This window comes from Cyprinodon tularosa, unplaced genomic scaffold (assembly GCF_016077235.1).
Source record: "Cyprinodon tularosa strain WSP-4 unplaced genomic scaffold, ASM1607723v1 ctg6, whole genome shotgun sequence".
Classification (NCBI taxonomy): domain Eukaryota; kingdom Metazoa; phylum Chordata; class Actinopteri; order Cyprinodontiformes; family Cyprinodontidae; genus Cyprinodon; species Cyprinodon tularosa.
In genome coordinates, this window is record NW_024039340.1 from 1,659,091 (window position 1) to 1,678,892 (window position 19,802).

The 19,802-nt window shown below is 37.5% G+C and overlaps 1 protein-coding gene across 1 annotated transcript in view; it reads right to left on the reverse strand.

Moving 5' to 3' along the window:
• myo6b (myosin VIb) overlaps positions 1-19,802 on the reverse strand; it is an 80,815-nt gene that overhangs the window by 30,845 nt on the left and 30,168 nt on the right. The window contains exons 16-23 of the mRNA XM_038307050.1: positions 17,252-17,379; positions 16,391-16,486; positions 12,232-12,402; positions 8,712-8,750; positions 8,506-8,599; positions 1,652-1,782; positions 1,407-1,484; positions 1,188-1,317 (exon numbers count right to left, since the gene is read on the reverse strand). Of these exons, the coding sequence (XP_038162978.1) occupies positions 1,188-1,317; positions 1,407-1,484; positions 1,652-1,782; positions 8,506-8,599; positions 8,712-8,750; positions 12,232-12,402; positions 16,391-16,486; positions 17,252-17,379 (867 nt within the window). The remainder of the gene's footprint in view (positions 1-1,187; positions 1,318-1,406; positions 1,485-1,651; positions 1,783-8,505; positions 8,600-8,711; positions 8,751-12,231; positions 12,403-16,390; positions 16,487-17,251; positions 17,380-19,802) is intronic.

Here is a 19,802-nt window from a genome sequence, read left to right on the forward strand (position 1 = left end):
CCTTAATTCCCATCGTTCCGAGCTTGAATCGCTTCTTGCACTAAATCCACTGAGCCTCATGTATGTTCCCTGGTTTTAGCCATGGAGAAAACTCTTGGCTGGAGACAATTTTGGTTACATTTACACTTGCTCATATTTTCCAGACAAAAAGTTAATGGCGCATCTCCCAAATGTCCCGGCCGCAACAACGCTTTATTGGTTCCGCTATCGGGACGGAACCAATAATGTCAATTTTAATGTTTTATTTATATTACAAAAATAAATCATAATAAAAATCCTATCTATGATGTTTTAAAAATTAAGACCTACGAAAGACTGATTGAAGACATTTTAATACCAATTAAGGCCTTAGTTTTATTTGGAAGAATTCAATCCCTTTTAAGACTTTTTAAGGACCCGCGGGAGCCCTGTTCCAGACAGAACTTGCGGAACTGGTCCAGGTTTGTAACCTGTCTTACTCACACAGCAAGATGATTTTATCACTGTTTTAGCTTTGAGGATGATGTTTTGTGGCAGCCACAACAAAATATGGACTTCATTGTCCATAAGATGATTTGTAACTAACATACTGACAGGCTGAAGGTCAACGTTTGCTCTGGGGTTGATTCACATATTTCTCACAAAGACCCTTTTATTTCTGGGACACTTAACCTATTTCCCCCTGGGACATCAGACAGTCATTCCCATGGTGTTTATTCTATTATTGTTAGATTAGATTAACATGGCACCTCATGACCTCTAAAGACCAACAGTTCTTCATCTAATATCTCACTGATTTCTTTTGACTAATACAAATCTTGTTGCATGTTTGAGGGCTTGCCTTGCCTAAGGTTGGGCTTTAAGTTAACTTGGAAACAATTGCATCAACATCTGTGCTTTCCAAAATGGGTTAAAGTAAAACAAATCCTAGTGTTTGTAATCTGAATGATCTCTGAAAGGAAACCTTTTCTATATTAATTTTTGTATAATAATTTGTTCATCTAAACTGGTCTAAAATTAAAAACTTTGCTTTCAATTTATGTTGAAAAAAAAAGAAATGTTTAAGCTCCAGCCTACCAGTTCTGTAGCTAGATTTTTATCAAAATTTGAAATTATTAATAAATGCTCATACAAAGAGTGAGCTGGTTTAACACAAATACATCAGATTTGGGAGATTTCACAGCACAACACTTGTTTCTTTAACCCACATTTGATGACAGACAGGCAGCACCACTGGACCTTCTTCCAACAACTGCACAACAACCACTTGTTGACTTTCTTCAGCAGCTCTGCGAGATGTTCTGGATCCGACTTCATGATCTGGTCAAATTCTGCAAACTGAACACACATAGAGCGCCGTGCCACCCTTTACAACCTTCATCAGAAGGATTTCTGTTACAAACGTCCCAACTACGGTTATATATTACCTTTCCTGGGCGGAAGAACACTTTCGTTAATCCAAACTTGAAGTCATTATCATTAAGTCCCAAAGCTTTGAACAAGGCCTGTGAAGGATCAATTCTACAGTCAGTCCCTTATAAATAATCTATTCCAGGCTGTCAAAATATCTTTTTAATATTTCTTTTCAGTTTAGCATTTTTGCACTAAACAAAGGTTTATTGTTTATTTAATCAACAGCAAAACAGGATTCCTGCAGTAAGCAACATCTCACCTTGCAGAAGAGTCGTGGATTCAGTCGTGTAAGTTTGTCAGGCATATATGCTTTATACATATTGTAGAGCTCGTGGAAGGGAGCTCTGGAGGGGAACCCACCCTGCATCAGGTCCAAAACTGACACCATTCCTAATAGATGAAAACAGGGACACAGGAAGAAAATAAAGTTAGTCTTTCCAAGAGATCTGTAAGGCTGTGACTGCTTACCACAGCTGTCATAGCCCACAGTAACAATACCGTTTCAATTTGAACTTTTTCTTTCAACAATTACATCAATTGATTCTTAAAGTTGTTCAGTGCCCCAATAGAAAAAAAATAAAGAAAGAAAGGTGGAAAACACTAAATGTAAAGATTCAGACAAATCAATTTGTTTCTGGAGTTTTTAATCATCACTGATTGAAATTTATCATTTAAACAATAAAAAATATCCCGATAATGATAAACGCACGCTCCTTAGTGTAACATGATATTCAGCAGCAAATTGGTTTCAGTTCTGCTTTTTTGTTTGTATGGTTATATTCCACTAACCAATTTCTGTGTTTACAAGCTTGTGTCGTTGCAGGGTGTCAAATGAAACCATATATCCCCAACCCCTTTACAGGGGAAAAGAAGACCTCAGCATTCAACCAATCCAACAATTCCCTTTAACGACCCCCTTTCAGAGACATAGACAGGTATGGGGCTTTGCAGGCGATTAGGCAAAAGAAGCCAAACAAAGTTTCAAAGTGGTGGACCCGTTCCTCCGTTTCGATTTGCATGGTTTCTAAGCAAAAACAAGGCTTTGTTGGACTACTATGTAAAGCCTTGAACTCAACACTATTTCTGACGTTTTAAACAGAAAAACCTTCCTGGATGGGAAGCGAAACATCTTCAAACATGGAAAAAAAGTCCAGTGGATTGTTTTTTTTTTTTTTTTTACTTTTTTGTAATGACTATGACCTGGATGACTGAGAAACTTCACCTCTTCAGATATTGAGATAAACCTTTTTATATAGAAAATAAGCAAAACAGTTAAATAAGAGCAATGCACAGTTTAATAAAAATTCTGCAGTCTATGTGGCACAAAAGAATGTTCGATAAAAATATTTCTGAAGCTCAGTTTTTCTGCACTCTGATCCATCTGATGCTGCCTGGTCCCAGTCTGATGGCTGGCATTTCTTCACTATTGAGGAAGGGGCCTTTGTGAGATTCTGATTAAAGCAACAGCAGAGCAATCGGAGGTATTGCTGGTCGTGCATGGGCTTTCTAATACACTTTGGGAATGATTTTGTTAGCAAAAAATAATTACATGGCAAGCCAAAGTTTACCTGTGGGCTTTACCCTGTCACCTATAATTCAGGATATTCAAGATGGAAAATTTCTAGACAGCTGTGACAGAGCTTGAGATTTCCCTAGAGGATGGCTGTTGTTGCTAAAACAATGCAATTGTACTGAGTGTGGGATTAATTGCTAAGGGTTTGGCATATTTTATTTACACCATCCTGACCAGGATGTAAGGACATTCAAATCATTTGTAGGTGCAGATGTGTAAGTGGCAGCGAGGATATCCAAATCATGGCACTATAAAGCAGAGATGGGGACTCAAGTTTGTGACTCGTACTCGAGTCGCACTTAAGTCGCATATTTAATGACTTCAGACTCGACTTAGTGTTTTTTGTTTTACTAACTTCACTGATCGCCGCTCACCTTACCCGCACACAGCAGAGGTTAAAAAAATAAAAATAAAAAATAAAATAAAAAAAAAAACGGCAGAGGGGCTGTCAAACTGTCATATAGCACTGACGTCACTGACGCAACTCCATGTGACAGATGGTGTGTGTGTGTGTGTGTGTGTGTTGGGGGGGGGGGGGGTTGTGTGTGTGTGTTGGGGCTTGGGATCTCTGTTCCTGTGACATGCACTCACTTAACATAGGCCTACATAATCCTACAATAACATGATATTTACAGTTGATTTATTAAAAATGCTTTTCAGTAAAAGTCAACAGCAATAACTCCAATAACAAACAATAATTTCATTCATTCAAAATGTTTTTATTAAAAAATGCTTAACAATTCCTGTAATGAATGAATAGCACAATGAAAGAAATAATGTCTCATCTAAACATCCCTCACTTAACAATAAAAGTTAACAATAACTCTCAACTCCCAATAACAGATGATACTCAGCCTCAGTAATGAACGAAATAATGTCTGTTCTGTAGGCTATTGGAAAAAAATAAATTAACAAATAAGCTAATTAACAAATAATACCTCTTCTGTAGCAAAAATAACTCAAAATGTACCAAAAACGAACAAACATATCAATAGACTATCTTTACTTTCAGTGTCCAGGTGGCTTTTCAGATTCCTTGCACCTCCATTGGACACCGAGACATATGTGCCTGCTTTGCACACTGTGCACAAGGCCTCCCATTTGTCTCGACCCGGTCTGAAAGCGGGGAAACTCTTTTGTAAATCGTCGGTAAACATACATTTGCTCTTTGGCATGTTGTTGGCGTACTGACAGGCACACAATCTATCTTCTGATTAAGAACAGGGCTGCCCGCACTGACGCGGCACAGGGGTTACGTCACACGCAGCGTCGTGCGCAGTGCCCTAGTGCCTGTAAACTTAATGGTCCAATTAAGGTAATTTAAAAAATCTGAACATTTCCTCACTTTCTAAAAAAAACCCGGGACAGGACGTGAAATATGGACGTTTGGTCACCCTACCATATATGCCCGCGCACGCACGCATACAACCCATACAGATATGGAGGCGATGATTAGCCCCCCTGTTTCGGTCCCACCGTTAATAATAACCTTTGGCTACAAAAACTTTACATAAGGCGGGAATAAAAGAGCAGCAAACTGCAGCTTCTTTAGAAAAAAATACACAACGCTGGGTCCACCACATCTAACTTCTATCAGCCACAGTGCAGTGCAGGTGTACAGCCAGTGACATCACAGACATAAGGCAATAATTCAGGACCTTATTATTTCATGACACCTCTCCTTGTCTTTGATCGACAAGCCCAGCTTTAAAAACTTCAAGGCAGTGGTAGAGGAGAAATATGTTGTGAATTGGCGCTAAATAAATAAACTGAATCGAATTTAAAATACTGCCTGCCAAGTCGGTTCTGTCTGTTCCAGGGCATTAAGTTACAAAAAGTTATTGCCACAATGTTTCCTTTATAAAAGTATTGTTATTGTCCTGGTATTTGATAGGGTTTTTCTTTATCTCTTGTAGTTGCTAACCTCATATTTATTAAGAAAAGGCAGGATTGTGATCGTCCTCATTTTCACTTAAAAATAAAAGAGCAGACATTTACTGCTAAAACTAGAAACAGTTGTAACCTCAAATGTCAGGTAAATACTGTAAGAAAATTGTTGTTTTTGAAAGAAAAAAATAAAGATGCAAAATTTAAGAGGAAAAATTTTTTGCGTGTGTGCTTTTTTTAATTGTATTTTTCATTTAGCGGTTCAAGATAATGATCATTCCATAGATATATTTGGTGACCGTCTCAGTGACAGAGATGAAAACACAAGGAGAAAACAAGCAAGCACACAAATCATTGCACTTTTTTTAATTAATCAAGTGATTAGAATTTTTTGTGCAATTAATTGATTATTGCGACAGGCCTTCTCAAGACTTGAGACTTGACTTGGACTTGCAAAAAATGACTTGTGAACAGGTCTGCTATAAAGTTATACTGATATCTAAATATTAATTTAAAGAAGAAAATGAACGGCAGGTGTCCTCCATGCTGGGCTTTCTATACAGCAGGTTATTTCAAAGGGAGATCACATTTCTGATTGGTTTGCTTGTTTTTTTTAAAAGTCTTTTTAGAGTTCTGTTGTGACCCTTAGTGAAATCTGTCCTTTTTTCTGTCTTTGCTTCATCAACGTCCCACATAGGGCTGATTCTCTAAGACTAAGACTTTCTGTTTGTATACTAAGTATTTTACACTCGTTTTTTTTTTTTTTATATTTATAATTTTATTGTATTTTATGATTGTGTGCAGCACTTTGGTCCTGTCCGGTGCATAAAGTGCTTCGAAAATAAAGTTGGTATGGTATGGACTATGATTGAACAACTGTTCGACTGGAATTGCCCAGCATAAAAGTAGTTTCATGAATATCAGATAGAAATGATAACATATTCTCTGAATAGCAGTCTAATTTATCTTTATCGGCAAAGGCAACAGCATAACCCACTGTGTATTGCAGAAGGGGCAGACTGTTCATCATCAGGAGCCAAAATAAATTCCAACAGCAATTTAAAGAGCTGAACATTTAATTTAAGGCTTATAGAAAAAATATATATATATTTTTATTTCAGTTCATCTTATTTCTTTACTGATTTATTACAGACACACTAAATATAACATCTTAAGCAGCAAAATGTCCTCAGGATCACAATCTAGAACAGTGCCCCTTTCTCGTCTTTGGACCTAGCTGCAGCTTTGAATTTAAAATGCAACAGTGCCTGGAATAGCATGCAGATTAATCTCTTATAAACTTCTGTTCATTTAGATTAAAATGATTTCCGCTCTCCTTCATATTTTCCTTGACTTGATGATAACCAGAGATGAGAAATGTCCTATGATCGCTTCACTGCAATAACTATTCCACTTTTATTTAAAGGAATAGTACACCCAAAACATGATTAGCCTTCATTTTCTACTCACCCCCATGCTGAACAACACTCTGGAGTACTTTTTTGATATCTCAAATGCATCTGGAGATCTGGGAGGCTTCTTGCTGTCTGCTGACATTCAAATAATGGAGGTCTATGGCGCTCGAGGCAGAAAGGTCCATAAAAGTCCATAAAAAACGTGGCAATATTCCTCCATACTGCTCGTCCAATGTATTCCAAGTGTCCTGAGTGGATAGCGTCCATAATTTACTCGAAATGAAGTCATCTAGAATGTTTTTAGAGCATAAACAGTAGTGTATAGGACTTCCTAAAAGCGCGTTCACGAGTCTACGGAAACCGCGGCAGACCAAACCGGACGAAAGTGCGCATTCAGCTCGGCAAAGAACTCATGCTGTTCCTCAACACTGAAGTCCTCAGACATTTTTCTTTCGTTGTTTCTTTCTTTGCACAGGTAAACAGCACATTTCTTCCTCTACGCTTGCATTATCGGCAGAGCAGACGCTGAATGCGCACTTTCATCTGGTTTGGTCTGCCGCGGTTTCCGTAGACTCGTGAACGCGCTTTTGGGAAATCCTATGCACTACTGTTTATGCTCTAAAAACATTCTAAATGACTTCGTTTCGAGTAAATTCTGGATGCTACCCACTCAGGACACTTGGAATACATTGGACGAGCAGTATGGAGGAATATTTACACGTTTTTTGTGGACTTTTATGGACCTTTCTATCTTGGTCATCATAGACCTCCATTATTTGAATGTCAGCAGACAGCAAGAAGCCTCCCAGATCTCCAGATGCATTTGAGATATCAAAAAAGTACTCCAGAGTGTTGTTCAGCATGGGGGTGAGTAGAAAATGAAGGCTAATCATGTTTTGGGTGTACTATTCCTTTAATCAAGTTTTTAAAACTACTCTTATTTGAGTGCAATCTCAGGCAAAACAAAGACATAACCAAAAATGCTCCAGACATGGGCTCCACATAAACTTCCTATTGTTGAGTTTGCTGTCCTATTTGGAGTTCAAATGAAAATGCAGTGAACTCTGTTAGTGTTTATTCATCTCTGTTCTAAAATGCATACATTTCTATAAGTATTGGTTTCAAGGTTTTATGTTGCAGTAACTTTGGACTCAAACTTAATGGTGTCTTAAGCTGACAATATATATGTTTTTTTAAATGGATCAGTTGATCATCTGCAGATGAGGCTGCAAATTTTCTAGGTCATTTTCTATGGTGTGGCAGGGGAGGGGAGTGTGTGCTCTGCCGATGACGACTCGTGTCATGAGATGATAGAACTTTTAGTTTAATTATGTTAATAGTCTTTTAGCTGAAATTACTACAAAAGAGCTGAATAAACTGCAGATGCATTTTTGCTGGAAAGAACTAAATGGAGAAGATTGTGGACATTTTTCAAAGTTAAAGATGCTTCACAAACTGCAACAAATTGACAGATCAGTCCAATTCTGTGAGCCGCACAGAACAGAGAGAAGAGATGCACATCCGCCAGCCCCGTTGTGTTGTGGGGCAGTATGTGTGCAAATATCTTGATGAGGGAAACAGAGGCTGAATAATGTAAAATTGGAGAAATCAGAAATGGGGTCTGCTAGCAGACTAATTTGGACCCACAGATTGAGTCAGAGTTGCTTGTTATGCAAGGACACATTCAGCTATATAGATCAAATCCTACATCAGAGAACTAAAAAATATGTCTGAGCAGGTGGGGGTCATATCTAATTTGTTCTCAAACAACTTTTAGCTTAGCTAAAAAGCAAGCATCAAAAATAAATTAACTAAATTCTTAAAAAGAGCAGGCCACAGAGCATCAATATGCACCAAGTGCTGAATATTAACCTGAAAAATGTGTTAAACCAGTGTTGTTTTAAAACAATTATGTTAGGAATGTTTATTAATTAACACCCCAAATATCACCCCTCTTTGTGCATTCTTCACATAAACTGAAATATATACTGTTGTCTTTAAAAACCCCTCCTTAAAACACATTCTCTAAGGAAGAAAAAGCTTTTTAGGGGTAAAGAAAAGGAAAGAATATGATTTGCTCCAAGGTATTTGGTTTTAATTCACCACATGCAAATTCAAAATTACATTCGGAGATCATAATTTATTCTTGAAATGTCTCTAGATCAGGTCACTGTTATATGTTAGTATTTTTTATAGCCATCATAAATGTCTCAAACATTTTATAATTTCTTTAAATACCTGAGCATTGCAGCTGTGAGAGAATTAGAGCTCCTTCAAACTGATGACTGACCATCTTAAGGTTGGGTTTCACACAGCGAATGAAACTTGAGCCCTGGACAAAAAAATCAATAATTAAAAACAAGATCTTATTCAGGATGTTTATGAAAATACAGCTAGCCCAAAATGAATTGTTATTAACTGATAATAAAGACTATTTAACTCACAGTGCTGCGAAGCTTCTCAAGGAGCAGGTTTAGTTGTGTCTGTGCAAAAAGCAGGCAAAGTTCTTTTCAACACAGAATAAATACTGAAATAATCAAATAACTAGTTAAATCATTGCGAGGAAAGACATCAACTTCTGCAAAACCTAGAGTTAATTTTGAGAGATCAAATCGAAGTGAGAAGATTGAGAGTAGTTTTATAAGATTCTGCGTTTCTTTGCATGACCATAAAAAGGTTTTCTGAGATCTTCAGTCACTTTCTGAGATTCCTTTGTATAACCTAGCATTAGTTCTGTAAGATCCAAACTTATTGTGGAGTTTCCTGAAAATGCTCCTTAAGATCCTGAGATGTTCACCCAAAGTCCCACAAATATGTTTTAAAAGATCTAAAGTTTGTTTTGCAAATTCAGTCCAAAAGGTTTGGAAGTTCTTTGTTGAGTGTCAGATTTCCTAAATTGTGTTTTTGTTTTTCCAAAATTTCATAAAAAGGTTTTCAATCTCAAGTTTTAGTTAACAGTCCTTTTCAAGGTTTGACGGTTTCCAAAGTTCCTTTTACAGAATCCCCCCAAAACTTTGATATATCTGTTTAATTTTGTGAGACGCTGCCAATGATTTGCAAATTTTCTATAAGTTTAGTAGATATTATAAATCATTATTGTATGATCCAGTCAAAGTTTTGTGCAGTAATGATAATTGGTTTTACTTCTACAGTGTTTTAGTTGCTGGGAAAAGAGAATGAGTTGGAGAATATTTGTACGGTAAAATGTCTCTTTCAGTTATTGCTCTTTCAAACAAAATCCTAATTAGTTAATCAGTACTACATCAGCCCTCCTGTTGTCTGCTGGGCCCCTGGCAGCACAGAGCGGGACAGAAATAGACTTAACAAACTAGTAAGAAAGGCTACTTCTGTCCTAGGCTGCACTCTGGACTCAGTGGAGGAAGTGGCTGAGAGGAGGATGCTGTCCAAGCTTCCATTCTCCTTTAGTAAAAGACTTTTACATCCTGTTTGTAAAAAGGAGCGCTAGCACAGGTCATTAATCCCTGTTGCAACTAGACTCTACCTTGCGACTCTAGACTTAGGCAACATTTAATGTCATTTTGTATACACAGATCGTATATAAAACAAAATTTCCTTTTTTACAGCTCTACTGACATTTCGATTACAACGGCAATAACTTGTGCAATGTGTAATTTACCATTTGATACCCCGTGCAATAACTGTTTCTCTATATTTGACACTCAGTGCAATAACTATATATATATATATATATATATATATATATTAGTGCTGTCAAACTATTACAAATTTTAATCGCGATTAATCGCATATTATCAACAGTTAACTCGAGATTAATCGCATATTTTATCTTTTTATTTTATTTATTTTATTTGGCCATTTAAAAATGCAATTGTGCAATAATGTAAAAAACACATGCTTATACAATTTTTTTTTATTAGCATAATTTTTCAAGCACTTTTAAGAAACTAGAATAAAAATATCCTGGTTTAAATTCTAAATTTTAAATTAGGCGTTATGCTTCCATCAAAACTTTACAAAACTACAGAACAGTAAACAGTACTTCAAAGTACTCCGTAAGCTTAAGTTTTTTCTCAAACATAGGACAAAAATAAAGATGTTAAAATAAAGTGCACATTCCGTTATGAAATACAGACTTAATGACTTAAATGAAAAATAATAAATAAATCAGACGAAATTACAATAACAGGGCTTTGCAGTCATCTCAGTAACATAACATTTTACATGTAGAACATTTTCAAAATGCTTTAATATTCCTTTGGTCTGAACAGAAGTGCAGCAGCAGCGCCTTCCACATGACTTAGTTCATTTCTTTGTCTTGTTGGCACTAAGCCAGTGAGACGCTCGTTTCTTCTGGACAACATAGACAGAGGACTTGGGTTTTGTCAAGAGAACCTTCTGGCATAACTTAAAAAAGAAATGTATCATTCAGGATACCTTGTCTGCTGGCCATTTTTGCCCATTCAAAGCACGGGTCTGTTATGCTGCGGACTCTCCCGTTAGCATTCCTGAAGCTACGGAAAGCGCAGAGGGTAAAACAAACAGTGCAGAGAGCGCTGCGGAAAAATAAAGAACACAAGCGAAAGGTGCATTTGTTTTGATGCGCGATTAACGTGCGTTAAAAAAAATGTTGGTGTTATAGTCTAAAGCAGTTAACGCGTTAATAACGCTTTAAAACTGACAGCCCTAATATATATATATATATATATATATATATATATATATATATATATATATATATATATATATATATATATATATATATATATATATATGTGTGTGTGTGTGTGTGTGTGTCTTGTTCTATGTCTTGTTCCAGTAGCCAATTTGTCATCAAGTTGCCCTGGTTCCCTAGCAACCGACGCGGACCTTGAGGTGAAGAAGAAAGAACACGAGAAGCTTGAGAAATACCAAGGGCTGAAAGAGGAGCTACAAAAGATGTGGAAAGTAAGAGCAGCAGTGGTGCCAGTGGTAATTGGAGCACTGGGGGCTGTGACCCCCAAACTGGGAGAGTGGCTACAGCAGATTCCAGGTAAAACATCAGAGGTCTCTGTCCAGAAGAGCGCAGTCCTAGGAACAGCTAAGATACTGCGCAGAACCCTCAAACTCCCAGGCCTCTGGTAGAGGACCCGAGCTTGAGGATGACACATACCACCCCACCAGGGGTGAGAAAACATTTTTTTTTGTTTTTATATATATATATTTAAATATTCATCTATATAAAAACCGATGTAAACACACTGTGCAATAACCCTGTATAATGATCCTACTATAAAAAATAAAATTAAAAAAGCTGTCATATGTGGAAGCACTGTATATACTGTTTATAGCCCATGCACCTTTTTCTTCCTGCTCATTCTTCTTCTTTGACTATTTGAGCTGATGTAACGAGTAAATTTCTCCCCTTTGAGATTAATAAAGTCAATCAATCAAGTAACAGAAAGCAATGAGCACAATGGTTGATGATATATAAGAGGACTAATGCCCATATGTAACTGGTCCAAGTCAAATATGAGGTTCATATAAAACAAAGGACCATTATTGTTTCATTGCACTTTCCGCTGCTGCTATAAAGCTTCCTGTTTTTATTCTTCAAGCTGATTTTACCCAGATCTATTCACCAAGTAAGTTTTCTCAGAAGAAAGTGGTGAGAGACTGGAGGAAATGTAAGAGAGGCGTCCAAACTAAGTACAAGAAACTGGGAAAGAGGAAGGAGATTGAGATAGAGATTTGAGTCAGCTCACTTATTGCTAGTCTGAAAAGAGGCTTAGAGAGATTAAAGTCAGCAAATAAAAACAGAGCAGGTAAAAATTGGTGGATTTCACAACCTGAATCAATATACTTTATTTTGGCAAAGCTCCTGTACAAGCAAACACGGCAAGATATCATGCGTATATCACATGTTCAATATTTAAATTAGACCACTGTATTGACAGACACAATGGGGTCTTAGGGCAACAGCACACAAAAAGAGTGTTAACCGACCTTGAATTTGTTGCCAACGCTGATGAAGCCGAGTTTACCCGCCTTCTGTTTGGAGTCCTTGGAGGTGCTGGTGTTCTCAAACAGCTCGCGAACAAATTTGTCTTTTGATTCACACACCAAACTCTCCAAGGACATGTGGAGGGCGTCATTATTCTTCTCCACGAACCGCGTCTGTCAACAAAACACATTCATTTCTGTAGTGAAAAGCTTCCTCTGCTACATTCTGATTTTGTGTTAGACCAAAATGAAGAATGGGCCACCTTTTCTTTTCCATGTAATGGAAATAAACAAAAGAAACTCCAAATAAATAACTGTTAAAAAAAAATATGTTGAAGATTCTCAGTCATCCAGGTCATTGTCATTCCAAAAAAGTTATTAAAAAATTCACTAGACTTTGTTTCCAAGTTTGAAGACGTTTCACTTCCCATCCAGGAAGGTTTTTCTATTCAAAATGTCAGAAATAGTGTTGAGTTTGAGGCTTTACAGAGTGCACCGAAAACAAAGCTTTATTTTGTCTTAGAAAACATGCAAATTGAACCGGAATAACGGGTCCGCCCCTTAGGAAGGACAGTTGTTTAGGATCTTTGTTAGGCTGCAATACCCAATACCTGCCTATGTCTTGGAAAGGGGGGGTCGTTAAAGGGAATTGTCGGCCTGGCTGAATAGGGGAGGTGTTCTGTTCCCTTGTATGGGGATGGGGGTTGCAATGATGGTGAGAAGGAATCAACTATCGCTGTGTTGTAGGTTTTTGAAAGCCACCTCCTCTTTTTAAAGTCCTAGGGAAACCGTTGCATTTCCGAATTCTCCCAAGCAGAGCCCGGCTTTATAGGAGTGAATAAAGTGAATGTGATTGGTAGTTTATCAAGAGGGTGGGAGTGTTGTGGCGGAAGGTTCGCAATGGGAAATTCCATTGGGACCAAGTGGCACTAAATTGGTGCCTTACAAACGACACTGTCAAGGAACGCTATGGACAGAGGAAACATGCAAGAGGAGGAGAGTTTAGTGTCGGAGGTCGTGGATGAGTCTCCTCCGTCATCCATTTTTTATTTAGAGGAGGAAAGCGGGGATGAAGATGTTGTGGAAGAGGACGCCAGGGCGGCAGAAGCTTGGTTTCGTGTAGGCTTCCAGCTGTACATGTTTGAGCCCTTGCCTCGCAACGCTGCCAGTTCTGTTAGCTCTACGCCTGCCGAAGACACAGACGTCCATCCACGTGAACACTGGGACCGAACTCAATGGGAAAGGAAATAAAGATTCTTATGTCTTATTTCAACCGTTGCGTATATTAGCTGCGACATATGAATCAAGATGCTATGACCGAAAAAATTTGATTGACAGATGACCGTTGATATATAATTGGCCGAATTTAGGTGTTCAGGCAGACGTAGAACTAACTGGCCTGCATAAAATAATGGGGGGGAAAAAACACACAGATTTTAAGACAGAAATTTTCAAAATTTTAGGATAATATAGTCTAATAAAGAGTATATTTATATACATGTTTAAGCCAGAATGATTTGAACTTTAAATATGACTTTCCTACGACTTTAAGGATGGTTTTTGTTTCTTAACATAGATGGCTTCCTTCACACCCCTCGCAAACAACCTGTCTTCTTTGTCCAAAATGTTAACATTCTTTTCCTCAAAAGAATATCCTTTGTCCATCAGGTGTCGATGTACCGCCAAGTCTTGTCCCGAGGAGGTCGTGCTTCTGTGTTGGGCCATGCGTCTGTGGAGAGGTTGTTTGGTTTCTTCCATATAAAGATCAAAGCATTACTCACTGCATTGAACTGCATACAGCACTCTGCTCACATTTGGTTTGTTTTTTTTCTTTAGGATGCACTAGTCTATTTAAGGGTCTTGTTTGGTTTAAAATGTACAGGGATTTTGTGTTTGGAGAAAATCCTCTTGAGTTTTTCAGAGACTCCAGCAACATGTGGGATGGTGATGTTTTTGCGTTTAATCTCAGCGTTTTGTTCTGCTGCGTGTCTTTTGGATTTCCTTGCTGATTTGACAAATCCCCAATTTGGGTAGCCACAAGTTTGAAGAGCATCTTGATGTGTTTCTGTTCTGTTTTAGTAGGGACATGCTCGGCCCAGTGTTGCAAGGTTCTGATGACTGAAAGTTTGAGTTCCAATGGGTGGTGTGAGTTCTACAAACTTCAGTGCTGAGGTTTCCATCTCCTTCAATGCTCACCGAACAGTCCAGAAAAGGTAGGTTGTTGTTGTTGGCATCCTCTCTGGTATATTGTGTTGAAACAATCTTTTGCAATGCCACATTTTCACAGATTGAGTTAAAAATAATTTTTGCAGCACACCAACCAAAACCTCATAAAAACCAAGAAACATATTAATTCGATCCATCCTGTAAAAATTGAAACACTTTGACTTAGGGCTGGGTGATATGACTGAAAAATGTTTTGTGAAATAAGCCTAAGACCTGAGTGGTCTGAGAGGTTGATGATACACTGAAACAGATCTGTTATGTATTGAGGTGCTGATCTATTCAGAGATTTATAGACTAAAAGAAGGATTTTTAAGTCTATTATCTGAGCTACTGGGAGCAAGTGGAAGGACTTCAGAACCGGGCTGATGTGCTCTACCTTCTTAGTTCTATTGAGAACTTGGGCAGTAGCATTTTTGATCAGCTACAGCTGTATGATGGTCTATTTAGGCAAACCTACATACACACCTGCAATACACTGTTGCAGTAATTCAGTCTATTAAAGAAAAATCCATGAATGAGTTTTTCTAGATGCTGCTTGGACATTAGTCCTTTAATCCTGGAAATTTTCTCCAGGTGACATGATGGACACATGGAAACAGGAGTATACCAAATTTAGCATTTTGACCGGTATGCAAAAAAGCTGTGTAGCAAAAAGAAGCAAAACAAAGTGGTGGCAGCATCATGCTCTTGGAAAGGATTCGTCAGTAGAGAAGAAGAGGCTAGTTGAAGTTTACAGTAGTAGCAATTAAAAATGTCCCTTCTTTCCTTGATGGGCCCTTGGCTCGTCCCCTATAATTCCTATTTAAACATCAATGTTTGTACTAAAATATTCTCTCTGTCATGATTTGTGGACATTAAGATCTAAAGAGAAGCGTCATCTCTGGTCAGAGCCTGTAATTCAGTGAAAGGGTGGAGTCAAAGTAAAAAATATGCAAGAGGGGGGTCACTCAAGAGGCTGGAAATTGGAGGGGATTTCACTGGGTGATGGAGGGAAGTGGGCTGCCATTCCGCTGGGGTTTGACTGGGAAGAGCCCATTTGAATGGCTGCTACTGTATGTGAAGATGAATGGAGCCAAATAAAAGATTAGCATGAGAGAAAACATATTAAAGTTTGCAGAAGACATAAGACTGAAGAGGTCTACCTTCCAAAAAAAATAAAAAATAAAAAAACTCTTTCGGCCAGAACTGTGATAGAATAGTTTATATCCAAGGATAGTGATTGGTTAGAATGGTCTAGTCAAACGTCAGACTTCTATGCAAGTAAAAATTGCAAGACTGGAAAACTTGTTCTTATAACTGCTCTCCATCCAATCTAACTGGGCTTTTCAGAGAAAAGGAAAGGGTAAATATTTCTGTCCATGGCTGTGAATGAGGGGAAGACCTGCTCTCAGGTGGGAGGAAAATGAGTCGTTGTTTTTGCCTTAAGCCATGTAGGGAACACAGCAAGCGAGTTGAAGAAGGTGATTTGGTCAGATAAATTATAAATGATTCTAAATCCAAAGTAGAATCTGTGGCCAGACTTAAAAATTGATGGAATTTCCATCTGATCTTATTGAGCCCAAGCGATTTTTGAAGAAAACAAAGCTATAAAAGGTAAATCTCTAGATGTTCAAAGCTGGTAAAAATACCAAGACTTTCGAATGTAATTGCAGTGAAAGTATCTCCATGAAGTTTTGAGTCAGCTGGGTTGCAGATAAGTATATGCAGTATTTTCAGCTTCTTATTTGTAAAGAAGAAAAAGAAAAAAAAAGAAAAACATAAATAGATAGAAACCATGAATTAATTCCCTTTACTATTTTGCTCTATCGCTTTAAATAATGTGAAGAACCTCAAAGGGTGTGGTGTGGATTTACATGTCATTAGTTTTGTGAGTCTCTGCACACAGAAAGCAAGACTAAGTAAAAAATAAATAAAAAATACTCAGGTTGAGAAATACCGTTTCATAGCAGACAGCTCCAGCGAAGTGCCTGATCATAAAACCCTCGTCATCCCGAAGATTTCTGTGGATGGCCAACTTCGACTTCCTGGGAACCTAAGAGGGTAAAAATGTTAAAGGAATAAATAGCAGAACATATTTTGGGTTATATTTACTTGGTTCGAAGGAATTCTTTTGCAAGACTTTTCATTGTGTCTGAGATCAGCTAAGAGATAAACTTTATATTAAACATACCATTTATGTCCTTTTTCAAGGATTTTTGCACTTATTTGAGGAGAGTGCTTATTTAATAGCTGGCTTAAGAATTTCTGAATGCCACTTTTATCTTGTCTAGCTGAAATGTTGCAAAAGGGTCTAAACATCGATTTGTTTTCTGAATAAACAGTGAAAAAAGAGGAGCAGTACAAATTGCTTGTAGATTGAGCACAAACAAGCCTTTGAAAAGCTGTAGATTTGGAGAAGAACTGTTAGCTGACACCACATTGAATTTTCCCCCCATTATATGCACAGAATAGTCTGTTTGAGAGACAACAATAAAATGGTTGAAGCCAGCCTCCTCTAATCTTAAGCTTGAATAAGTGTCAAGGCTTCGTTCTGAAAAGGATTTTATGTTCGCAGATAATCAAGCAGACTGCCGAACAATAAGGACAAAGAGCGAAACGGGGAGGGACTGGCGCTGTGCGCCATTCACTGAACTACTGGAACACATTAAAAAGTGTGAGTGATTACAATGAGACTATGAAGGGGAAGCTACATTTTCCCAGATATCAAAAATGCCACAATGGAGGTCAACAAGCCTGGAGATGTAGAGAGAAAGAAGCAATAGCAAAGAGGGAAAGGAGCTCGGGTCAGAGGTCACACCGTCAGTCTGAAGTGGTCCTTGTGCTTGCTCTGGACGGCCAATGTAAAGTGTTGATCACTGGGCTGAGGGAGGCGGTTCTCTTCATCCAGAATGTCCAGGATTCCCACCAACTTTGCCTCCACAAGATCTAGAGACACATTTAATGGTTGACCACAGTATTACAACTGGTTTTAATCCTAAATCACACAGTGTTGAGTAATTGAAATAAACTTACTTTGCTGGCATTGTGAGATAAAATGTTTGTATAGGAACCAGTTTTGTTTAATTTGGTCATTGACTGAGAGGACGGCGTTTATTGTTTTATGGTGTGCTGTTCTTTATTCCAGTCATACACATAATTATTATTTACAAAAAAAACCTTAAATGGTAGGGAAAAAAAGTGTATATATTATCGCTGTAACTAACTATTGTTCTGCAAATCGATTAATCTGTTTTTTTTTATTAATTCATTAATAATCAGATAGCCAAAGGTTCCTTAAAGTAGATTAACTCAAACCTTTCCACTTGAGGAGTTCTGGATAGAGCATAATGACAGACGATCACATTTTTCGAAACTTAAATGCAAAGTGTTTATATATTTATTTATTGATTTATTTATTTTTGGATATAATTACCATCAAGGTGTGTCACTCTGACAGCTAAAGACATGTTTTAGAGTCTCTTTAATACAGCTAACAATTAATTGATAACTAAATTAAAGAATTTTTCAATAATCCATTAATCAAGATTAATCCGATTAATTGTTTCAGCCCTAATGTATATTCTCTCAAACTTCTGTATCTACTTTGTATTTGGTTGGTAAAGGAGGATATGTTGCCATAGATAGATTATACTTCTACTATGTATTCTGTAAGTTGTTTTTTAATGTATGTATGGGCTTTTTATAAAGACGCGTGTCTGAAGTCTACAACACCATATGATTATGAAATCCATCCCACTGAACCCAAATCCTACACCCTATTCAAATAAAAACGCATCCAAATAAAGAAATATATCAAAGAGGCAACATAACCTGTGATGGACAAAATCAACTAATTTTCCTCCTGCTTAGAGCTCATAAGATGCTTATTTTCAATACTCAATGATGTGTAGTGGGATGGGAAACAGTTTCACATCAAATCTGATCATTTTAGACGTATTATAGGAACAGCAGACCATGGTGCACATATTTTAGGAGTGTGTAAACGCACCTGCTGTTTTAATACTCAAATCCCCAAATTTTCTTTCTGAATTTGGGATTCACACAAATTTTCCACTGTTTATCGTTTCTGAGTTTGAATATTTAAAAAAAAAAAAAGTACAAAAAATGTTCATCAGATGCTAATTTAGACACATGGTTGAATTATTCATGCAACATGCTGTTCAGAGAATAGCGTTCCAACCAAGGACCTTCGAAAAAAAAAATTAGCATGAGGAAGCACCTGTGCATAAAACCAGAAGATTGATGAGTGAATTAATGGCCATCCAAATGGTCATTTGCAAGTCATAAATGTTATTCACTGCTGTCAGTTAGCCTCACACCTGAATAATCACAACCTTTGAAATACAAATCAACTCATTCACCTTGATGCGTGCACTACTTCATCTCATTAATTCCAGGATTGATTTGAGGACAAACGGAAGCAAAACAAGGGTCATAATCTCAGCCTCTTATGACACTAAAAGCCCATAAAACCCACAAATACTTATTGCACTTGCTCCCCTCAGACAAACGGATATGTTCGCTTTGAGAATAATTAGAAGTCCGCATTTTTGTCTGTTGATCGGATGTATTTCTCTGCTCCGACATTGATCCCAGAGGAAGGATTCATATGAATGCCATGTGACTAAAGGCGCCTCAGTCTGATCGTCATTTGCAACATGAGTTCTTAGAGACAATAGTTTAGGAACTGATAAGACACACTTTAAAAAAGTTTTTTTTTGCACTATAAAAATGCAACTTTTCTTTCTTTATTACTGTGATTTTTTTTTATGACTTTAAGCAAAAACAAGCCAAATTCACAATATCACTGTCAAAACAGAGCTGAGAATTTTAATGAACAACAAGATAACAGTTTGGATGGTTAGCATGGCTATTTTAGCTGTTTCTTTGACAAATACAGCACCTTAAATACTGAAAATTTGCCCGGTTCGACCACCATCGCCTCCACTCTGGGTCCCTGAGCAAGACTCTTAACCCTACACTGCTCCCCAAGGGGATGGGTCAAATGCAGAGGTAAATTTCTCCAATGTGAGATGAATAAAGTTCAATTATTATCATTATTATCAAGTGTTTTAGACCTCATACCAGACCAAAAAAGACTTCCGAAGAATTATTAGTTTAAGCTCTCGAGCAAGTAAAGTAAAGGTTAATTTTGTCTTTAAGTGTTTGCTTGAAGTGGCTGCAAACACTTTTGTTTCCCCTGAACACTTCTGGCTCACTTCTCACCATTCAATGACTTGTTTTCAGACTCTTTTATTTGTTAGGTTAATGTTTTATACATCATGTGCATTGTTATACTTTTAGCCAGATTAGACAGAGTAGAAGGTCTTCCTTCACATTGTGGATGT